Source organism: Pimephales promelas, chromosome 4 (assembly GCF_988280905.1).
Source record: "Pimephales promelas chromosome 4, fPimPro1.hap1.1, whole genome shotgun sequence".
NCBI lineage: Eukaryota > Metazoa > Chordata > Actinopteri > Cypriniformes > Leuciscidae > Pimephales > Pimephales promelas.
The window spans coordinates 31,508,743-31,526,842 of NC_142772.1; the positions used below are offsets into that span (position 1 = coordinate 31,508,743).

The following is an 18,100-nucleotide window of genomic DNA, read 5'->3' on the forward strand; positions in this document are numbered from 1 at the left end:
TAAATACAAGAATTCCCTGATCAATGGTTGGCCTGCTATAAAACCGAAATAAAAAGTAAGTCAATGTTTTCTGGTGTCAGACTCAGAACATAGGGGTGCTCTCACCTCTTTCCACTTCAGCTGTCTGATGCTCATTTTCAGCGCTTCTAGCGACGTCTTCGCTTTAGAGGTGTCCACGGTCACAGCTCTCCTCTTTTTGGCCACCTTGCTCCCGTCCACTTTCCCTTCTGTCTGTCTCTGGCATGCCTCAACGTGACCGTTTGTCGCCGTTTTGCCCTTTAAAAGACTTAACGTACCTTTAATGTTGTGTACGTTGCTCGCACAGCTTTGTACTTTTTCAAGTGAATAGTCGGTCTTCTGTGGCGTCAGATCTGACATTAGTTTGCCGTTCACCTGTCTCTCATGACCGTCAGCTTTGCTCCTACTTTTACTCCGACTTCTCCCATTGATGCTACTTCTGGAGAGGTCTCTCCGAGCCGCGAAGGAGGCGTCAGCGGGGACTGAAGACACTGAGGCCGGGGACAGCTGCTCTTCGTTGGCCGCGGCCTCGCTCTCCATCGCCTTCATCTGCTGGAGCTCAATCTTCACTCTCTCATAATGATCGCTCATAGTGTTCATTAATGGTCGGATGGTTTGTTATCTCATTTAGATTGACGAATATGATCATCTACTAGCATAAGGTGCTAACATGGACCAGCTGGCGCTGCCCAAACTAAAGCAGATAGCACATCACTCACTACAGTGTGCTAACGGGACAGGAGTGGCTCCAGGCACAAGAGCTGTCCAGTTTCCTTTAACTGGGAAATATAGGCTCTTGACCGCCTGTAATAACACTAAACGCTGCATATAAATGCAATTGTAGTTAATTCATCCCATTCTATATAAAATACTCAACTAACAGCACATGTTGGGGGATTATATAAATATATGGGGAAGACTTGCGCAGGGCATAGCTGGGCGCATCACCGCATCCCCCTTGTCAGTTTCGTTCAGTTTTAAAAGTGCCGATGAGCACCGACTGCTCTCGCGCTTTAAACAGTCGCCGTATTTCCAGATAAAAACATCGCGTGCATTCCGTTTACCTGCTGTTTGCCAAGACGTGGCAGGGTTAATGCAGCCGGACAGGCGAGGTGTCAGCTGATGGCCAACGAACTGACCAGAAGTAAAGCTCCCGTGTGCTGTCGCTGCTGGTGTTTTGGTCCTGTTGACAACGTAACGCAACTAACGGAAGCCGTCTAGGCACAAGGCAGCAACATATCGCACTGGTTCGTTCTATTCGCGAAGCGAAAATTCCATTCTAGTCATTACGCCTAACAATAAAAATAAAAATAAATAAAAAACGTACATGATTTCCAATATATATATATATATATATATATATATATATATATATATATATATATATATATATATATATATATATATATATATATATATATATATATATATATATATATATATATATATATATATATATATATATATATATATATATATATATATGTTTTGTATGTCCCCTTCTAATGCACTTACTTTTTAAAATTGCCATTTTCATGTTCTTGATTTTATCAGACAGTCATATGTCAATACGTCGATGTGTTGCAATCCCTGATCTTTATAGAATGACATTATATCAGTGGTGGCAATGAAATGAATGGGAAACATACAAAAACATGATGTAAAAAATATCAGTATCTGATATCTGTCCTTGTCTTCCGTCTTAAACCCAAGAATGGCCCCATTATACCTCTGTGATGCAGCAGAGGGAGCACTTGTGTAATTATTGAAACACAAAGCTGTCAAACTTTTCTCTCACACTCTCGGTTGCACTGTATAGCCTACGTGAACTTTCAAAGTGCTTACAGTGCACTACCCACAAAAATGCAAGGATTTTAAGTCTTAAGAGTAATGTAAGGCTTAAGTTAAGGCTTAGACAGGTGGAGATGGGGGAGATGCCAATTCACTTGAGAAGGAAGCAACTGATAGCCTACTGGCATACTGGGCAAACTTTAAAGGTCAGAAGGATAGCCATCCAATAAAAGGTATATAAGATATATAAGGTATAACTGATAGGTATAACAGTTTTGGTTGGATCATTAATGATTTAGTGCAGGATATGAAATTAAGTGAGGTTAGTGTTATTCCAGCAGTTAGGCTATATTACACCATTGTGGATTTTACCTCAACCAAATATAGAGTTATTCTTAATTGGTATCAAGACAAGATAAAGATCAGAGGGTGTTAGAAGTAGAGTTGACAAGAGAATATGGATTAAGTATGACCAATATATACAGGTTTTCCCAGATGCATCTAAGGATCCACAGAATGCAGGTGGGGATATCATTCCAAGAATGAATGTGACAAGAGGAGAAAGAATAACAGATCATGTTTCTGTGTTTACAGGAGAGTTACTAGAAATTATGGTAGCTTTGAATAATATAAATGAAATGGAAATTAATAAAAGTTTAATATGTTCAGATTCAAGTTCAGCCTTGTGTGTCTGGAAGCTCAAAAATCAGAAACTAATAGTTTTTGGAGATCCTACAGATATTGTTTATGATGCAACAGACAAATAATATAGTTCAGTTTTTGTGGGTTCTGGCACATACTGGAGTATCAGGGAATGAAGCAGCAGACAAATTAGCAAAACAGGCTATGGCAAATGAAACTATTATGCTAATTAAATATATAGCAAATTAGAAGTAAAATCAATAATTAAAAGGGAAATATAGAAACTGGCAATTTTATTGGGATAATGAGCAAATGGGAAGACATTTACATTTAACACAACCATTAGTAGGTAGAGGAGGAAATTCAAGTGGGGGAAGGAAGGAAGACAGTTTTATTTCAAGACTAAGACTGGGACATACAGGACTTAATTCAACAATGCATAATAGGAAAACATCCTATGGGATTGTTTGATTGGTGTGGAATCAGAGAAACAGTGGAACATACTCACAAGTGTAAAAAATATTCAGTGGATAGAAAAAAGATAATTGAAGAAATTCAGAAGAAAAGTGCCAACAAATAACAATAATGAAACTTTTGAACTCAGTAGAGGGAGTAGTTTAATAATAAAGTTTTTAAATAAAACAAATTTGATTTATGGAATATAGATTAATTAATTATTAAAGGTATCATTATTATCCTTCTCTGGAATATGAAGGACTTGAGCTGTAGATGGAGGGGCTGAACACAGAGCAATATCGAAAGCATGAGTTCTGAGTGTTCTGGAAATAGGGTTAATATCTCTGATCCATTATTTACAGATGGCGGTAATGCTCTTTTTAAGAATGCGAACTACCAATAAGCCCAAGTAAGAATATCATCACAATAGGCTAGGCTACAGTATGTTCATGCGAAACAGCACTGGAGCCGAGTCATAAACCCCTCCACATGGTTTAAAAACATTTTTCAAGGGGGTTATAATTCGTTTTTGACATAAGCTAAAGTGTAAATACAGTCAGTTAGTGAAAACTTTTGTTTATACTTTTCTCAGTTAAAAAAAAAAAGTTCAAGAGAATTGCAACGCATTCTCACCCCAAGGCGTCACCTTTGACCATGCTTCAATATGGTCAAAGGGCGACGTTTTAGGCGCCCTTTAGCGTCACTTATATGACGCGATCCTACCGCGTCATCTAACTGACACTATAGGTCTGGGGTGGGGGTAGGGTTACACACGATCCTAGGGCGTCCCACGATCAGTTAGGTGACGCCTTGGGGGTGAGAATGGGCTGAGAATTAACAAATATCAGATTGTGAATTGTATTGCATTTTACAAAATGTCACAACTTGGAAATGGGGCCGGCTGTAATTAACATTTATTCATTTGTTTGTTTGTTTGTTTGTTTGTTTGAGCAGCATTACATTTCATTGGCAACATGGTGCAAATGTTCAATGGCTTTTTTGTAGTTAAAAATCTGTCAAATTGACCTTGAGGTGTCGTTTACACCTCAAAACACCAACTTTTGTATATTAAATCTGGCAACGCCCTGGCAAGATCACCTGGCAAGAGTTTACTGGGTTTTGTAGCTAGAGAACAAGGTTCTTGCCCACCAGCCAAAGTATGAATAGGCAATTTCTGAGATGTTAGCAGCAATAGCAAGCATATGCTATAAAATCTCAATAATAATGAACGTATAGTAGCCTAGATCTTTGACTTTGAACCACCTGACTGCTGCAGTCAGATTAATTTTGGTGTTGATAGTAGAAATACGTAATTCCGAGTCTGTAGGCCTACCAGCCTAGTAGAATTATAAATGATGGAATTGCAAACATGAGTCATGATCTCAATATGTAGGACAAAATTAATCTCAAAGTTTATTCTTATTTTTATTTCAAACAGGAATAGTGTATTGATGAACAATAGCACTTAATAAAAAAGTTTTTTATTGTAAACAATAAAATATCTAAATTTAAAATATCTATGACATATGTAAAGTTCATGTGTTTAAACTATATGTTTTAAGTACTATAGGCAAACTTTGCTTTTAGGCACAGACAATGTCCTTGGCAAGCTAACCTGTTTTTAACACTTCCATGGAGACAGATGTGGAAAAGATGGTTGTGGAAATTACATTTCCCCCCTTTTCCCTCTAATATTTGGTTAAATATGAAGAGTTCAGATGCAAAATAAATGCCATTTGAAATTTTCTTCTTTATTGATGATTTCTATCAAACTTGTATATTTAAGTTCAGTAATTTCACTTAAATAACAATTAATAGGTAATTATCATTGCCATTTAAGTGAAATTACTGAACTTAAATATACAAGTTTGATAAAAATCATCATTAAAGAAGAAATTTCCAAATGGCATTTAGAGGCTTTTGCATCTGAACTCTTCATATATAACATATGTTTGACTAGTCTGTTAGTGTTAGTTTTACAGAAGCATTAAATAATCTCAAATATCACCTGATGAAATTGTAAAAATCCAGAAATGTATCCAGAAATCCATGTGTAATCCAGAAATCCATGTGTTGTTCCCCTACACATGTAGTATAAAATATATAAATGAAGAGTTCAGATGCAAAAGCCTTTAAGTGCCATTTGAAATTTTCTTCTAGAATGATAATTTTTCCATCAAGCTTATATTCAAGTTCAGTAATTTCACTTAAATGACAATTAATAGGTAATCTTCATTGCAATTTAACTGAAATTACTGAACTTAAATATACAAGCTTGATAAAAATGATCATTCTAGAAGAAAATTTCAAATGGCACTTGGAGGCTTTTGCATCTGAACTCTTCAAATATAAATAAAAAATATATAGGAACTGTAAAGGTGGCTGCTGTTTGTTTGCAGCACTTGTGTTGATGATGCTGATGATGTGTGATGTCTGTGTGAACAAGGTGCGTGGTATATATATATATATATATATATATATATATATATATATATATATATATATATATATATATATATGAAGAGTTCAGATGCAAAAGCCTCTAAATGCCATTTGAAATTTTCTTCTTTAATGATGATTTTTATCAAACTTGTATATTTAAGTTCAGTAATTTCACTTAAATGGCAATGATAATTACCTATTAATTGTTATTTAAGTGAAATTACTGAACTTAAATATACAAGTTTGCTAAAAATCATCATTAAATAAGAAAATTTCAAATGGCATTTAGAGGCTTTTGCTTCTGAACTCTTCATATATATATATATAGGACATTCATTTTATTTGGACTGAATGCAATGATTGGATGAACATTGTTTAATCCTTAGTCTTCCACAGAAGATATACAGTATGCAATTTTTTGTTAATATTTAGATCACTTCTAATATTGATTGCTATCAGGATGTGAAGAGACATTGCATATACCTTTAAATCTTGGTAAATTCAGTTTGGTCAGACCCAAATCTCTTCGCTATGGAGCAAAAAGGCCAATTTAATAGAACTTGTTTGCAAATGCAAAACATTTTCTGAATCTGTTTTCAAAGCTGCAAAATCTATAGGCTATACACGACTTGTAGCCAGTCCACAAAATCCAGGACTAATTGTTGATGTTTTAACCTTGGCCTTTGAGAACTTTTTAGGCTAGGCTATGAGAACTGGTTGTGTTCTGTTGAAAGTAATCAATGATGAACTATATAAGGAAGTGCGCTTTTATTAGGCCTATGCTAAATGAGGTGTTTGAAAGGCTTGAATGCTGTTGTTTAGCAGACGGAACTTTGCTCCATGAGAATTGCATCAGAGGCATAAGAGAGCAATTCAAATAAAGCATGTCATAGGGACACGAGGCGTGCAGAATTCACTCACATCTTTTAATAAACTTCCTCGCTGAGGTACTTGAACAACTTGTGCCGAAGCCAAACTTGTATAAACGCAGCTGATGTCTGAGAGGGGGATAGAGGCGCCCAACCCATTTCTTTTGTGCTGAAGAGCCTGTGATTCCATTGAGCTTTTCCCGGGCTGCTACTATAATGGGCTCCCTCGCTTTGAGTCGCTCTTGTATCGGCGACTTGTTTTTTCTGGTTGAACTAGAGCTATCTTTTTTTAGTTGGCAGTAGTTCTGAAGCTTGAGGATTGGCAGAAGAAATTTCTCGCCGAGCATCCGGACGGGACCCAATGAAAATGCACGGGAGGAACAGGTACAACCTGGTGGACGATGTGGCGGATTCGCGAGTCCCGCTTCACAACGAGGAAGCGTATCAACACGGAATACACTTCCAAGCCAAGGTGAAACTGATGATCTCCACTTAAACGTATTTACATTGTTAGCTACTATTTACGTTGTCGTGTAGGCTACGTCAAATAGGTCACCGGCTGTATGGGGTAATTTACACATCAGACAATCATGATGTTTTGGGCAGACTCTCAGTGAAAATGCCACCGTATAGAAATGTAGTATTAATATATATAGGCCTATATATATATATATATATATATATATATAGGTGGTAATAAGGTTTTAATATTTTCATCACACATATTTTGAAATTGTTTTTTTTAAACAGTACCCGTTTAAGAACATTTTTATAAAAAGGTAAAATATTTAATAAATACCTCACTATTAAATTGTTTCTTGTCATGACAAGCGTTCTGCATGTTGGTTGCGCCATGCTGAATTTGCATAATTTTCGAAAACAACATAGGCTATTGGTTAACTGATATTTCCCCTTCTTTTTTAGTAATAAAAATAGCTGAATTGCTTAAAGCTAATGTTTCACCCACCCTAAGCCAGCCTTTTTATAAAATAAACAATCAAATTTACTTTTAATTCAGAATCTGGAAAAAAAATGCACCATGCCTTTTAATGTATTTTTTATTAACTTTATAGATCCATACGAGAAATGTCACTGACCCATATATGCAGAGAGTTTTTTTCACCGACACTATTTTTGGTGTCTGGCTCAACTTTCCCATTAATGGCTACACGGCTGGTTACACTGGTACTTTTACTGAGCTGAGATGTCTTAAACTCTGGAGGGTATTTGGTTTCTTCAGAAGCTGTGGTTATCTGACTTTGACATTGAATCATTAACATTTCATTGAATAAATCCCTACTTGGCTGTGTCTCAAAAAACATATTGAGCTGCCTTGGTATAGCTTGACATTAAACATCAATTTCCAATCAATGGCTAAGGTTTTGGGACAGTAAGTGTATTTTTTCCACAAAAAAGCAACAAACAGCTAGATTTTCTGTAATACATTTCATTACATGAAATCTTACTATAAACCTATATAGGATTATAAATTGGTTTTATTTATTGCCTATATTCATATAACACCAACCAGTTTCGTGTTTGGCATACTCTCAGTATTTCTGACTTCCCTGCTTATGACCACTTGATAAATATTTAAGTTGTACCCATTAATAAAAGCCAGCACATGCTTTAAGGTCCCAGATAACTCTTCTATTTTTACCGTAGTCATTTCTTAAATACATCTGCATTTTCAGACACTTGCATATTCCATTAAAATTGTAGTTTGTTTTCTCATATGATATACAGTATGTTATACTGGTGCATTCCTATAAAGCTTATCTGTCGGTGTCTCAAATCTGCAGACTGTTAAACGTCCCAGGAAACCTAAAGCCTTTGTATACTGAGCTACTCAAAGCTTATTGCTGAGTAATTTTAGCTCCAATTTGTAATGCAGGATTATCTTCCAGGAATTTTATTGGCTGGAAAGCCAAGACCTAGAACCACTCACATTCAAAATCACACATTCTGACTGCAGTATTGCGGTCTTGCCTTTCAGAGCTTAAATCAGCTTGTTGCTATTTTTGCTGAACTGTTGTCAGTATTGTTGTCCCTCTCAGCTGGATTTAGACTTTGGAAGCTGGAGATAAGTATTTAAGGTCAACATCTCCGTAGAAAAGGTCATTAAGAACACAATGTTGTTTGTAAACACAGAGCCTATACTTGGTTAATTGTGTTTTTTGCAGCTGGCACTGATCTACACTTCACTTTTATAAATATATGTTGGATCTTTCTTGCCCTCATTATTTTGTGACCCCGAGTCCCTGATTTTTTTTTTTTTAGATTGTGAATGCAAATAATCAAACTTGAGGCATTATAAATTTGCACAGGCAATTTTTTAGTATGTCTTTTGAATAATTTAGCATATTGATGTTGCCTATCTAGTTTTGGTAATATTGATACATTTTTTTAATTGATTTTAATTTTTTTTGTTACAACTTTGGTACGGTGAGCACTTGTCTATGTGCGAGTCTTGAAGCAAAATCAGTTGAGAACGATTTAATTTCGATGCATTTAAGCATAAATAGACTTTGAGAAATGAGGCTGGCAATGTCCTGCAGCTGAAAATGTAACTTTGCACTCATTAACTTAGAAAGTGTGTTTATGTGTGTTTGTCCAAATGAAGCTGACTCATTAATTTTAGACTGTTCAATTCCTCTGTTGCATTTAAAGGAGAACTCCAGTCAATTTTAACATTGAGCTCATTTTTTGTACATTTGGAGTGCTGACAAAAATCGGTGTTGCCTACACTGTGTTATCGTCTTTTTAAAATTTGCACCCTGTTGACGTCAATGGGGCATGTTCTAAACCTGCTTTTAGCCTCTTAACATACTTGATTTGTCATTACGAGTGCACAGCCATGTGAGTGGTGTTATTGACCATGGTCAATCTGACTGCAGTAGATGTGAAAGATATTAATAAAAATGATGTTAATTCAGCCAGCTCACATACCTCTATTTGCTTCCTGTTTTCGGTCGATTGTCGAACGCGCACGATTATTGGTGAATATCATCTCAAACCTACCACTGTGTGGTGTTCTGAGAATATCAGCTCAAATAGTTCATCCGAATCAGATGTTGAACACACGGAGGAGGTTTGAGATGATATTTACTAAGGTTCGCACGTGAGACCGACAATCGACTACTGTGGGCTTCGACCGAAAACAGGAAGCAAATAGAGGTATGTGAGCTGGCTGAATTAACATAATTTTTACTGTGGTCTGGAGGGACTGTGGTCCCTCTTAATAACACCACTCACATGGCTGTGCACTCGTAATGACAAGTCAAGGATGTTAAGAGGCTAAAAGCAGGTTTAGAACATGCCCCATTGAAGTCAACAGAGTGCAATTTTTAAAAAGATGATAACACGGTGTAGGCAACACCGATTTTTGTCGTTTTTTTCAGACAGCACTCCAAATGTACAAAAAAAAATTAGCTCAATGTTAAAATTGACCGGAGTTCTCTTTTAATATCAGAGTTTAAACAGAACACTCTTTATCTAACATTCAAGCATGTTTTTTTTGTTTGTTTTGTTTTTCAGTATGTTGGCAGCTTGGATGTCCCAAGACCCAACAGTCGCATGGAGATTGTCGCTGCTATGAGAAGAATCAGGGTAAGTCTTTCAGACACTTTCTCTCACAGACACAGACTCTTAAGTGCTGAGTAATCACTGCTGATTGGCCCACAGCAGCTGTTTTCTCAGACACGTCTTTTGCAGTGCAAGACTCATTAGCTGGGGGGGAAAAAAACAGTCTGTTCCTCTATATTTAACACAGAGTCTGTGTGTGCTTAGTTTAGGGTGTATACTGATAGTATTTTTGCACCTGAGGTTTCAAATTTTATTCCCTGCACATTGATAAAAGCGAGATCACACACACAGACTTACAGAGATTGGTCCATAGTAAGTCTTGTTATTTCCCATGAGGGATCTCTGCAGGGTCTACAGCGAACGGAAATTGGAGATGACTGCCTTTATTTTGGTTGATTGGTCGGTTTGTGTATGTGTGTGTGTGCTAGGCTAGTTTTCTATGTGAACTTGCCTTGTACTCACAGTGACCCTTGTAATTCAGACTGAAGGCCATTTCTAAGACAAATGAAGTTGGATTTGTTGCTTGATCATGGAGAGCAGGAATTTGTGCATGTGCATGACTTGTTACCTTTAGAGCTTGTGACAGGTCGGGAGATCAAAGTGCTTTAGCTCCATTTTCATAAACCTTTCTAGCCTGCTTAAATGTATTTGTCTTGTCTCGTTACTGTACGTTAAATGATCTGTGCATTAAGTCTTGGAGTGTGTTCTTTTTGTTACTAACTTTTCAAATCAGTCACTCAGTGACTTTTTACATGTAAATTTACAGATTTTTAATAATAGAATCATTCTAGACATTTTGTTTTGTGATCTGTCTTGACAGTGATTTTTTTATTTATAATAAACAGGATACTGTATGTTAATATTACAAACTTTTTCTTTGCATTTTTGGGGATTTATTGTCAGTACTTGCAGTTCACTTGGGAAGGTTCGTCAGTCACCACCAAAGACCAATTTTGACTCAGGAAAAACCCTAGATTGTAGAAGAAAGGGGACTCATCTTTGGATCAGGCAACCTTCTTCCACTGCTTCAAGGTCCAATTCCAAATCTCATTGTAGGCGCTTTCGGCAGTGGACAGGGGTCATCATAGGTACTCTGATTGGTCTGCGGCTATGCAGCCCCATATATAGTAGAGTGCAATGCACTGTTGAATTTGTGACACATTCTTCCCATAACATCATAGAAATTTTGTGAAGTGCCAAAGAAGACCTTCTGTTGGTCTTCCTCATATATACAATCCTTTAGAAATCACTCTAATAATTCTGATTTGATTCTAATATATCGATTCTCCCTTTTCTTGACTTGTTGGGACTCATTTTGCCATATTTTTTTCACTTCTACATAAAACAGCCCTACCCACTCATAGACATGAAGATATACAGTACAGTGCACATGATATTCACACTTTTATATTGTTGAACTGTAAGCATTTTCATAACACTCAGATCTTCTGTATGCTTTAGTGAGTATAATGCTGATGTTGAAGATTGTGTGGATCCTCCATGGACCCTCTCTGAGGTCATTCAGTAGATACATAACTTGACAGCATTCTCTTTCTGTCTGTCCCTCTGTGATGATTGGGCGAAAGGCCAGCTTGCACAATGTCTCTAAGGAATGCCAGTATGTGATTGACAGCTCCTTAGGTCTTATGTTATCAGAACTAAAAATAGCTGGTAAGTGGTCCGTTTCCATTGAAGGAAACAACACATATCCAAGTCTCTGACCTTTGCAAGTCATTTAAGACCCTATCCCTTTGGTTACTCCATCATTCTATCCCTTTCTTTTGGGAAACCCCATCTATTTTAACCATGAAATACTGTAGTGTAACATAATTAAGACTTTAATTGTTTTGTGCCTTCATTTCTCAACGGATCTAATCTTTAGAATGAAGCCATGAATAGAACATAGTGCAGTGTGTGTCTTTTGAAAGATGAATAGTAATATTATTATATATGGTACGTATTAGGAAGTCTTTTAGTTCATTCTTAGGAGTGCGGAGTAGAGTTAGCATTTTACAAGATTTTATTTTTGACCGAATGAGAAAAGCAAACACAAGAAATATCTGTATGTAATGTAAAGGAAAAGGCTGTAGATGATGAAGCGGATGATTTAGTTAGTTTTATTAGTTTTGATGGCTCTGACACTCTAGAGCACATCAGTTCGGGCAAACTGCCAAATAAAAGAACGTCATTCTTTTTCCCTGTAGTGCATATCGATTTTTATATGAAAAAATGACACTATAGCAACAGAGATGTCTGGTGACCCCATACTCTCATACACGTTTAACCAAATGTGTTCATACCATAGACGTCTATGTTGTTATGTAATAAAGCAACATGACATATGCTCTGCTGTCCCTCATCACCACTCACATACTCCGGTCAGAACACTGTGGACACATACCGGCAGAGTGATACAAACTTTTAAACTCTGCTTGTCCAATGGGATTAGAGGACTGGAACTAAATATTGGCATTAAAATAATTATAATGACTACACACAAACCCAATACCTGATCCTACAAGTCAGAGTTTTTTCATAATAATGAAGATTTAAATGTATGGAATAAATCAATTTCTGAATATAAATACATTAATTTACACCAACAAAATAATTTATTAATTAACCTTCATGTTGTGTTCGGGTCATTTTGACCCACAGAAGATTTTCTTTTCCCCAAAAATACTAGTTAATGTTATCGTATTGGAAACATAGCGACTTTGTTATAAGACTTTTTCTTCATCCCCACCTATGAGGCAATGCAGGATGAATCACAGAAGAAACCCTACCTTGCCTCATAGGTGGGGAGGAAGACCAGGACAAAGTTACATCTTTTGACCAGAATGTAACCGTATCATCAGCCGGGCCTTCATCATCAGAACACTGCTGCTCATCAGTTGTTTCAAGGTATTAATCATACGGTGCCTTCTTCTACTGATATATCTTCTTCTAATGCTCGTTCACTCGATCAATGATCTGATGAAGAACATCATGCACAGAGAGCTTCTTTGGCATTGTGCTGCTAAAAAATTAATGACAAGCAAGACACTGAAGCATTTATGTGTCTGTGATATAACATCTATATTTGTACATTTTAGTTCCAAAACACAATGTCATAATATATTGTCTGAAAACTATGATGAAAGTGTGTGTGTGTGTGTGTGTGTGTGTGTGTATGCATCTATCCACAAATGCACAGGTCCAAGGGCTCGATGTTTGCAAGCCCACAGTGTACATAAACATTGTTGACAATGAACATGCTCCTGAAAATGTTTCTCTTATTTTCAGTATCTTCAGTATCACTTTGATTGGGCGATCATTTTTGACCGGGAACACCACAAGTGCGACTATGTGCCATTTTTTTTTACAAAATAAAAGTTTTTCAAAACAAACTTGGTGGTGAAACAAAGTAGACTAGTGTGATCAACTGTGCAATTTTTCCACATATTTTATTTAATATTTCTGAAATTATTCATAAATAATGGTGTTTTTTTTTTTTTACAAAGAAAAAGTAGATGCCTACTCTCAGATAAATGAGGCCTGTGATTAATCAGATGCAAATAGAAGTATAAAGCCTGTCATAATTGAAAGAAAACAAGTTGACAAAAAGATTGAATCCAATATTGGGTGATGATATAGCATAACGAGTGATTTATAAGGTACCATTTTAAGCCGGTAATTTTTGATCGGGAACATGACAAATGTTAAGAGACTTGAATGTTAAAGGGTTTTGAACACAACACAGGGGTTAAATTAAGTAAAAAAAAAAAAAAAAAAAACAACTCTTTAATGTAAAATTTGCAGGTTACCAATTTTTACATTGTATTTTTATGCTACAGTTAACATTTCTATAGACTGATTCATACAATATAAACAATAATCTTCAGAATTTCCGAAATCCAAACTGTAATGTAATTTCCAAATATTCAAATAGCACATTAAGTTATGTTGTCTTGTCCAATTTAAGTGGTCAAATGAACTTGTCATATTTAATTTGATAACGTCATTCCTACATCTGCCACTGTCAGTCACGTGATTTTATAGGTCAGTGAACGAATGAATGCATGGATAAGCAAATATAAGTTAAGTATGACTCATTGGTTAAAGGGAAATGTTCACTTTGATTTCAATGAATTTTGTTCCTTCATAACTTAACTTCATTTCATTATAACTTCTTCATTACACCAAAACAAGACTTAAAAATAAAGGTGTTCACAGTGATGCCATATTAGAAGGACCTTTGTTGGGTCCCTAAAAAAACCTTTCAGTTCTTATAAGAACCATGTTTTTCTTTGTGTGAAGAACATTTAAATAATCTTTCAGAGTATACTCCGGCACATGCACACTATCTAGTGGACTTGTTTCAAGCACTCAGGTCTCTCCATACATTAATTTTAAAGGAATAGTTCACTTCAGAATTACCCCCACATAATCCAAGATATTCATGTATTTCTTTCTTCAGTAGAAAATAAATGAAGGTTTTTGAGGAAAACATTCTAGATTTGAAGAGTTCAGATGCAAAAGCCTCTAAGTGCCATTTGAAATTTTCTTCTAGAATGATCATTTTTATCAAGCTTGTATATTTAAGTTAAGTGATTTCACTTAAATGGCAATGATAATTACCTATTAATTGTTATTTAAGTGAAATTACTGAACTTAAATATACAAGTTTGATAAAAATCATCATTCAAGAAGAAAATTTCAAATGGCATTTAGAGGCTTTTGCATCTGAACTCTTCATTTAGTCGACCGGAGAAAAAAGCCTAGAATGTTTTCCTCAAAAACCTTCATTTCTTTTCTTAATTTATTTTTGACTAAAGAAAGAAAGAAAGACATGAACATCTACTGTAGGATGACACATAGGGGTGAGTTAATTATCAGGAAATTTTAATTCTGAAGTGAACTACTCCTTTAAATAAATCTTAAATCTTTCTGTAAGCTGATTCCAATGACTGTCTTACAAAACCAGTGAGAGAATGTGATAAAGAGGTCAGGAGGAGAGAAGCGGAAAGTAAAGATGAAGGGAGAGGACAGTGAGAGGAGCTGGTAGCAGTTAGGGAGTAAGTGGTGTGTGTGTGTGTGTGTGTGTAATGGGGAGGGGGCTGATATGGGGCTACAGAGAGAATGAAAGGCTTCATTGTTGTGCAGTAGCCCAGGGACAGATGCAGTGTAATGGCCTACATTCGCTAGCATCCATGAGCTCAACATATCTCCCTCCAACCCATACCACAAGCTGTCATGATTCATATTTGATTCACGTATATATGTGATATATCGGAAGTATTGAATAATTGACATCATTAGGACATCCACATACATTTTAATGTATGTATATTCATGGACACTGGCTTTCAACTGCATTTGAATTCTTCATCTTAATAAATAGACATAAACAGTCTCAAAATGTGTGTGTTGTAATTTTTGTAAGTCTTAATAAAATGAATGAAGCCCTGAGTAAATCCTCCATCCCACTGCTCACAGTTGGTGTGCTCAGCAGGGTTCCTCCCTCTTTTGCTGCTTTTCTTCTACTCTCATTCACTGCCCTCTCTCTCATACTCCCCTTCACTTCTCAGGACTATTTCTGTCAGTGTTAACCAGTTACGCAAGACCAGTACCCCCATTTCACCATGGCAACACCCCCCCAACCCCAACTCCAAACACTGCTGAAACATGTCCTGAGTCCTGAAACTTTAAGGGTGTTTGAGCATCAAAAACATTTGGCCAAACTCCACCCACACAAACATACCACACTTTTGACGTTCACCTGCATTCACTGGCGTGCTGAAACAAACACACTCTATCTGAACTTCACTATCTGTTGGGTTTTAGTATGTTTTGTAATTGAGAAAACTGCCTCAGGGCTTGAGAAAAAGACATGGAAAGAGAAAGAGAGACATGGTTGCTTTACTTGAGGGAGATTGTTTATCTGTCTCTTTCTCTCTATGTAGGAGTGTCTCTCATTGCCTGTTTCTGCTCCTGTCATTTCTCCTCGTCTTGTTTCCTTTCACTCCTCCTATTCCCTGATCTATGCTCTCTTTGCGTCTTTCTTTCATTTCTACTTTGTCGTGGAAAGCCATTTGGCCTTGGTTTGTGTGTGTGTGTGTGTGTGTGTGCGTGTTAAAGAGAGAGACAGAGAGGGGAAGTGGCTGTGTCTGTAATGGTCTACATTGTTGAGTAAATTGAAAATGGCAAATAAGTGTTTGTGTGAGTGATTTTATGAAATGGGTGACTTGTTTTAATTTGGAAACATTATTTTTAAAGCAAATAAGTGCAGAACAGATGCAGGTAATTTGCACATGCATCTCTCTCTCTCTCTCTTCGAGATAAATTAACAATGCTATCATTTATTTAAGTAAATGTAATCTTATGCACTACTTTATCTCTGTCTGATTCAAATTAGGTAGAATGCTAGATTTAACGAGTCATAACTGACGAAAATAACCTTTATTTCAACCCTTCTGGTCAAATATTGCACTGCAAGCATCAGTGGGTTGTCAATGCTGGCAAATGGTAAATGGTAGCCATGGATTTCCACTTAGTTAATTCAGCATACATGAAACCAATGTACATTTTTTTCATGGCAAGGTTTTAATGCTAAGAAGTTATATCATTTGTATGACTGGCTGCACAGTATGGTTGCACGGTATTCCAGTAGGCCTACTGGAAAAATATTGGTGTATATTAGATTTCAAATGGTACAATATAATGATTTTGATAATTTTGGTACTTGATATGCTCAGTTCTGAAGTTCACGGCTATGTGCCAGTGTGTTACACAAACTGATCTGAAAAAATGTGACAACAAGATGTAATGAACAGATTGTCATAATACTGGGTGTGTGCGTAGGCAGACAAAGACTTAGAAGAAGAATATAATTTCCAAAACGAAATATAAAAAACTCCCACAGGCAAGATAATCCAATAAAGGCAGAGAAACACACCTAATGTGAACATGACCGAACAGAAAATCAATGTGAGGGTTCAACTTATATAGCAAACACAAACAAGACCAATTAATTACACACAGTGGAAAGCAATAACACAAATTTGGAGCGGGGGAAACAAGAAAGACGTGTGACAAATGAAAACTAACTGAAAGTCTATAAATAACAAAACTAACTAAACATCAATGTGACACAGATAAATCTCACTCTACATGTCCCAAACTAATTAATAGAGAGGGCAGAAGGGAAAATTGGCATTATTTTGCCTACAACAGATGAAAAAATTAACCTTTCCACACCTGTCTGAATGAAAACATTGCTATAAATCATGAGGCAACACATCAAATCTTTCCAGTCGCTTGCTTATCCACACTTGTTCAAAGAGTTAAAAGATCAATAGGGGAGTGCATCAATCAATTGATTTAATTTAGTCTTTTCAGGGCTCGACAATAAGGACTGCCCGATAACTGGGGCCAGCATGATAGACGCTCTGGACTGTCACTGTCCCAAACGGGCCAATGCTGAATCATCACGAAAGTTTATTATTTGCATGTTTGAAAGCATTGCGTTCCACCCTCCATAAACGGTGTCTCTCGTGACACTTTGCAAAGTCTGCCCTGGCTAGGCACGTTCATGTTTTGATGAAGACATGGCTTTGGAGAGCTTTTATTTATTTTATTTTATTTTATTTTATTTTATTTTTTTCAGCCTGCTATTGCTTGCCTCTACGAAACTGCACACTCTAGTTTTTGTTTAAAAATAGTCACTTTTATTGCATTCTAAATGTCTTGTCACTTTTCACTAAAATTAATCATTTCTCTTCAAAAAAATTTCTTCCTGATGCAAACTTGGGGTAGTGTAAATAAAATGTGTTTGACCTTGTTATTTAACCAAGATCTGCCCTTAATCTATAAAATCATAATCCTTTATATTTAATCTTTGCACAATGGACATATGACAAGGACGCTTGAGTGTTGACATAGTTGTTCAAACACAAATGCAGACATACACATGGGACAGATGGTGCCCTTATACTTTGGCCCTGATCTTTGAGTTGTCCTTCTGTGCGGACACATGTCCAAACATTAAACAGAAAGAAACATGTTATTTTGAAACCTGTTTCATCTTAACTCATTCGACAACATTGCTGCTTCATTTGTCATGTGGAAACGCGAAAATGACATTATAGCCTACATTGTACATTATTTCTTTATTATTCACTATTCATTATTTCATCAATTTCATATTTTATGCAAATTTAAATGTGTACATAAAAGAGAATTCATGGCTCTGGATATTTTTATTTTATTTTTGTAAGGGTCTCTGAGTGTTTGCAAGGTTGATACAATTAAACTAT

At 36.2% G+C, this 18,100-nt stretch overlaps 2 protein-coding genes across 4 annotated transcripts in view; one reads left to right on the forward strand and one right to left on the reverse strand.

Annotated features, from left to right (window-relative positions):
* ttll11 (tubulin tyrosine ligase-like family, member 11) overlaps positions 1–1,223 on the reverse strand; it is a 92,120-nt gene extending 90,897 nt beyond the window's left edge. The window contains exon 1 of the mRNA XM_039658224.2: positions 106–1,223. Coding sequence (XP_039514158.2) covers positions 106–618 — 513 coding nt within the window. The 5' untranslated portion in view covers positions 619–1,223. The remainder of the gene's footprint in view (positions 1–105) is intronic.
* A 5,002-nt stretch (positions 1,224–6,225) lies between these two features.
* Positions 6,226–18,100, forward strand: part of LOC120470294 (carboxyl-terminal PDZ ligand of neuronal nitric oxide synthase protein) — a 42,439-nt gene continuing 30,564 nt past the window's right edge. Inside the window, exons 1-2 of one of the 3 annotated variants that reach the window (XR_005620485.2) lie at positions 6,226–6,690; positions 9,756–9,827. Coding sequence is in view for 2 of the 3 variants with exons in the window: in XM_039659818.2 (XP_039515752.2) it covers positions 6,580–6,690; positions 9,756–9,827 (183 nt within the window). In the remaining variant the exon portion in view is untranslated. The remainder of the gene's footprint in view (positions 6,691–9,755; positions 9,828–18,100) is intronic. The other 2 variants (XM_039659818.2, XM_039659817.2) reach the window with 2 other exon arrangements.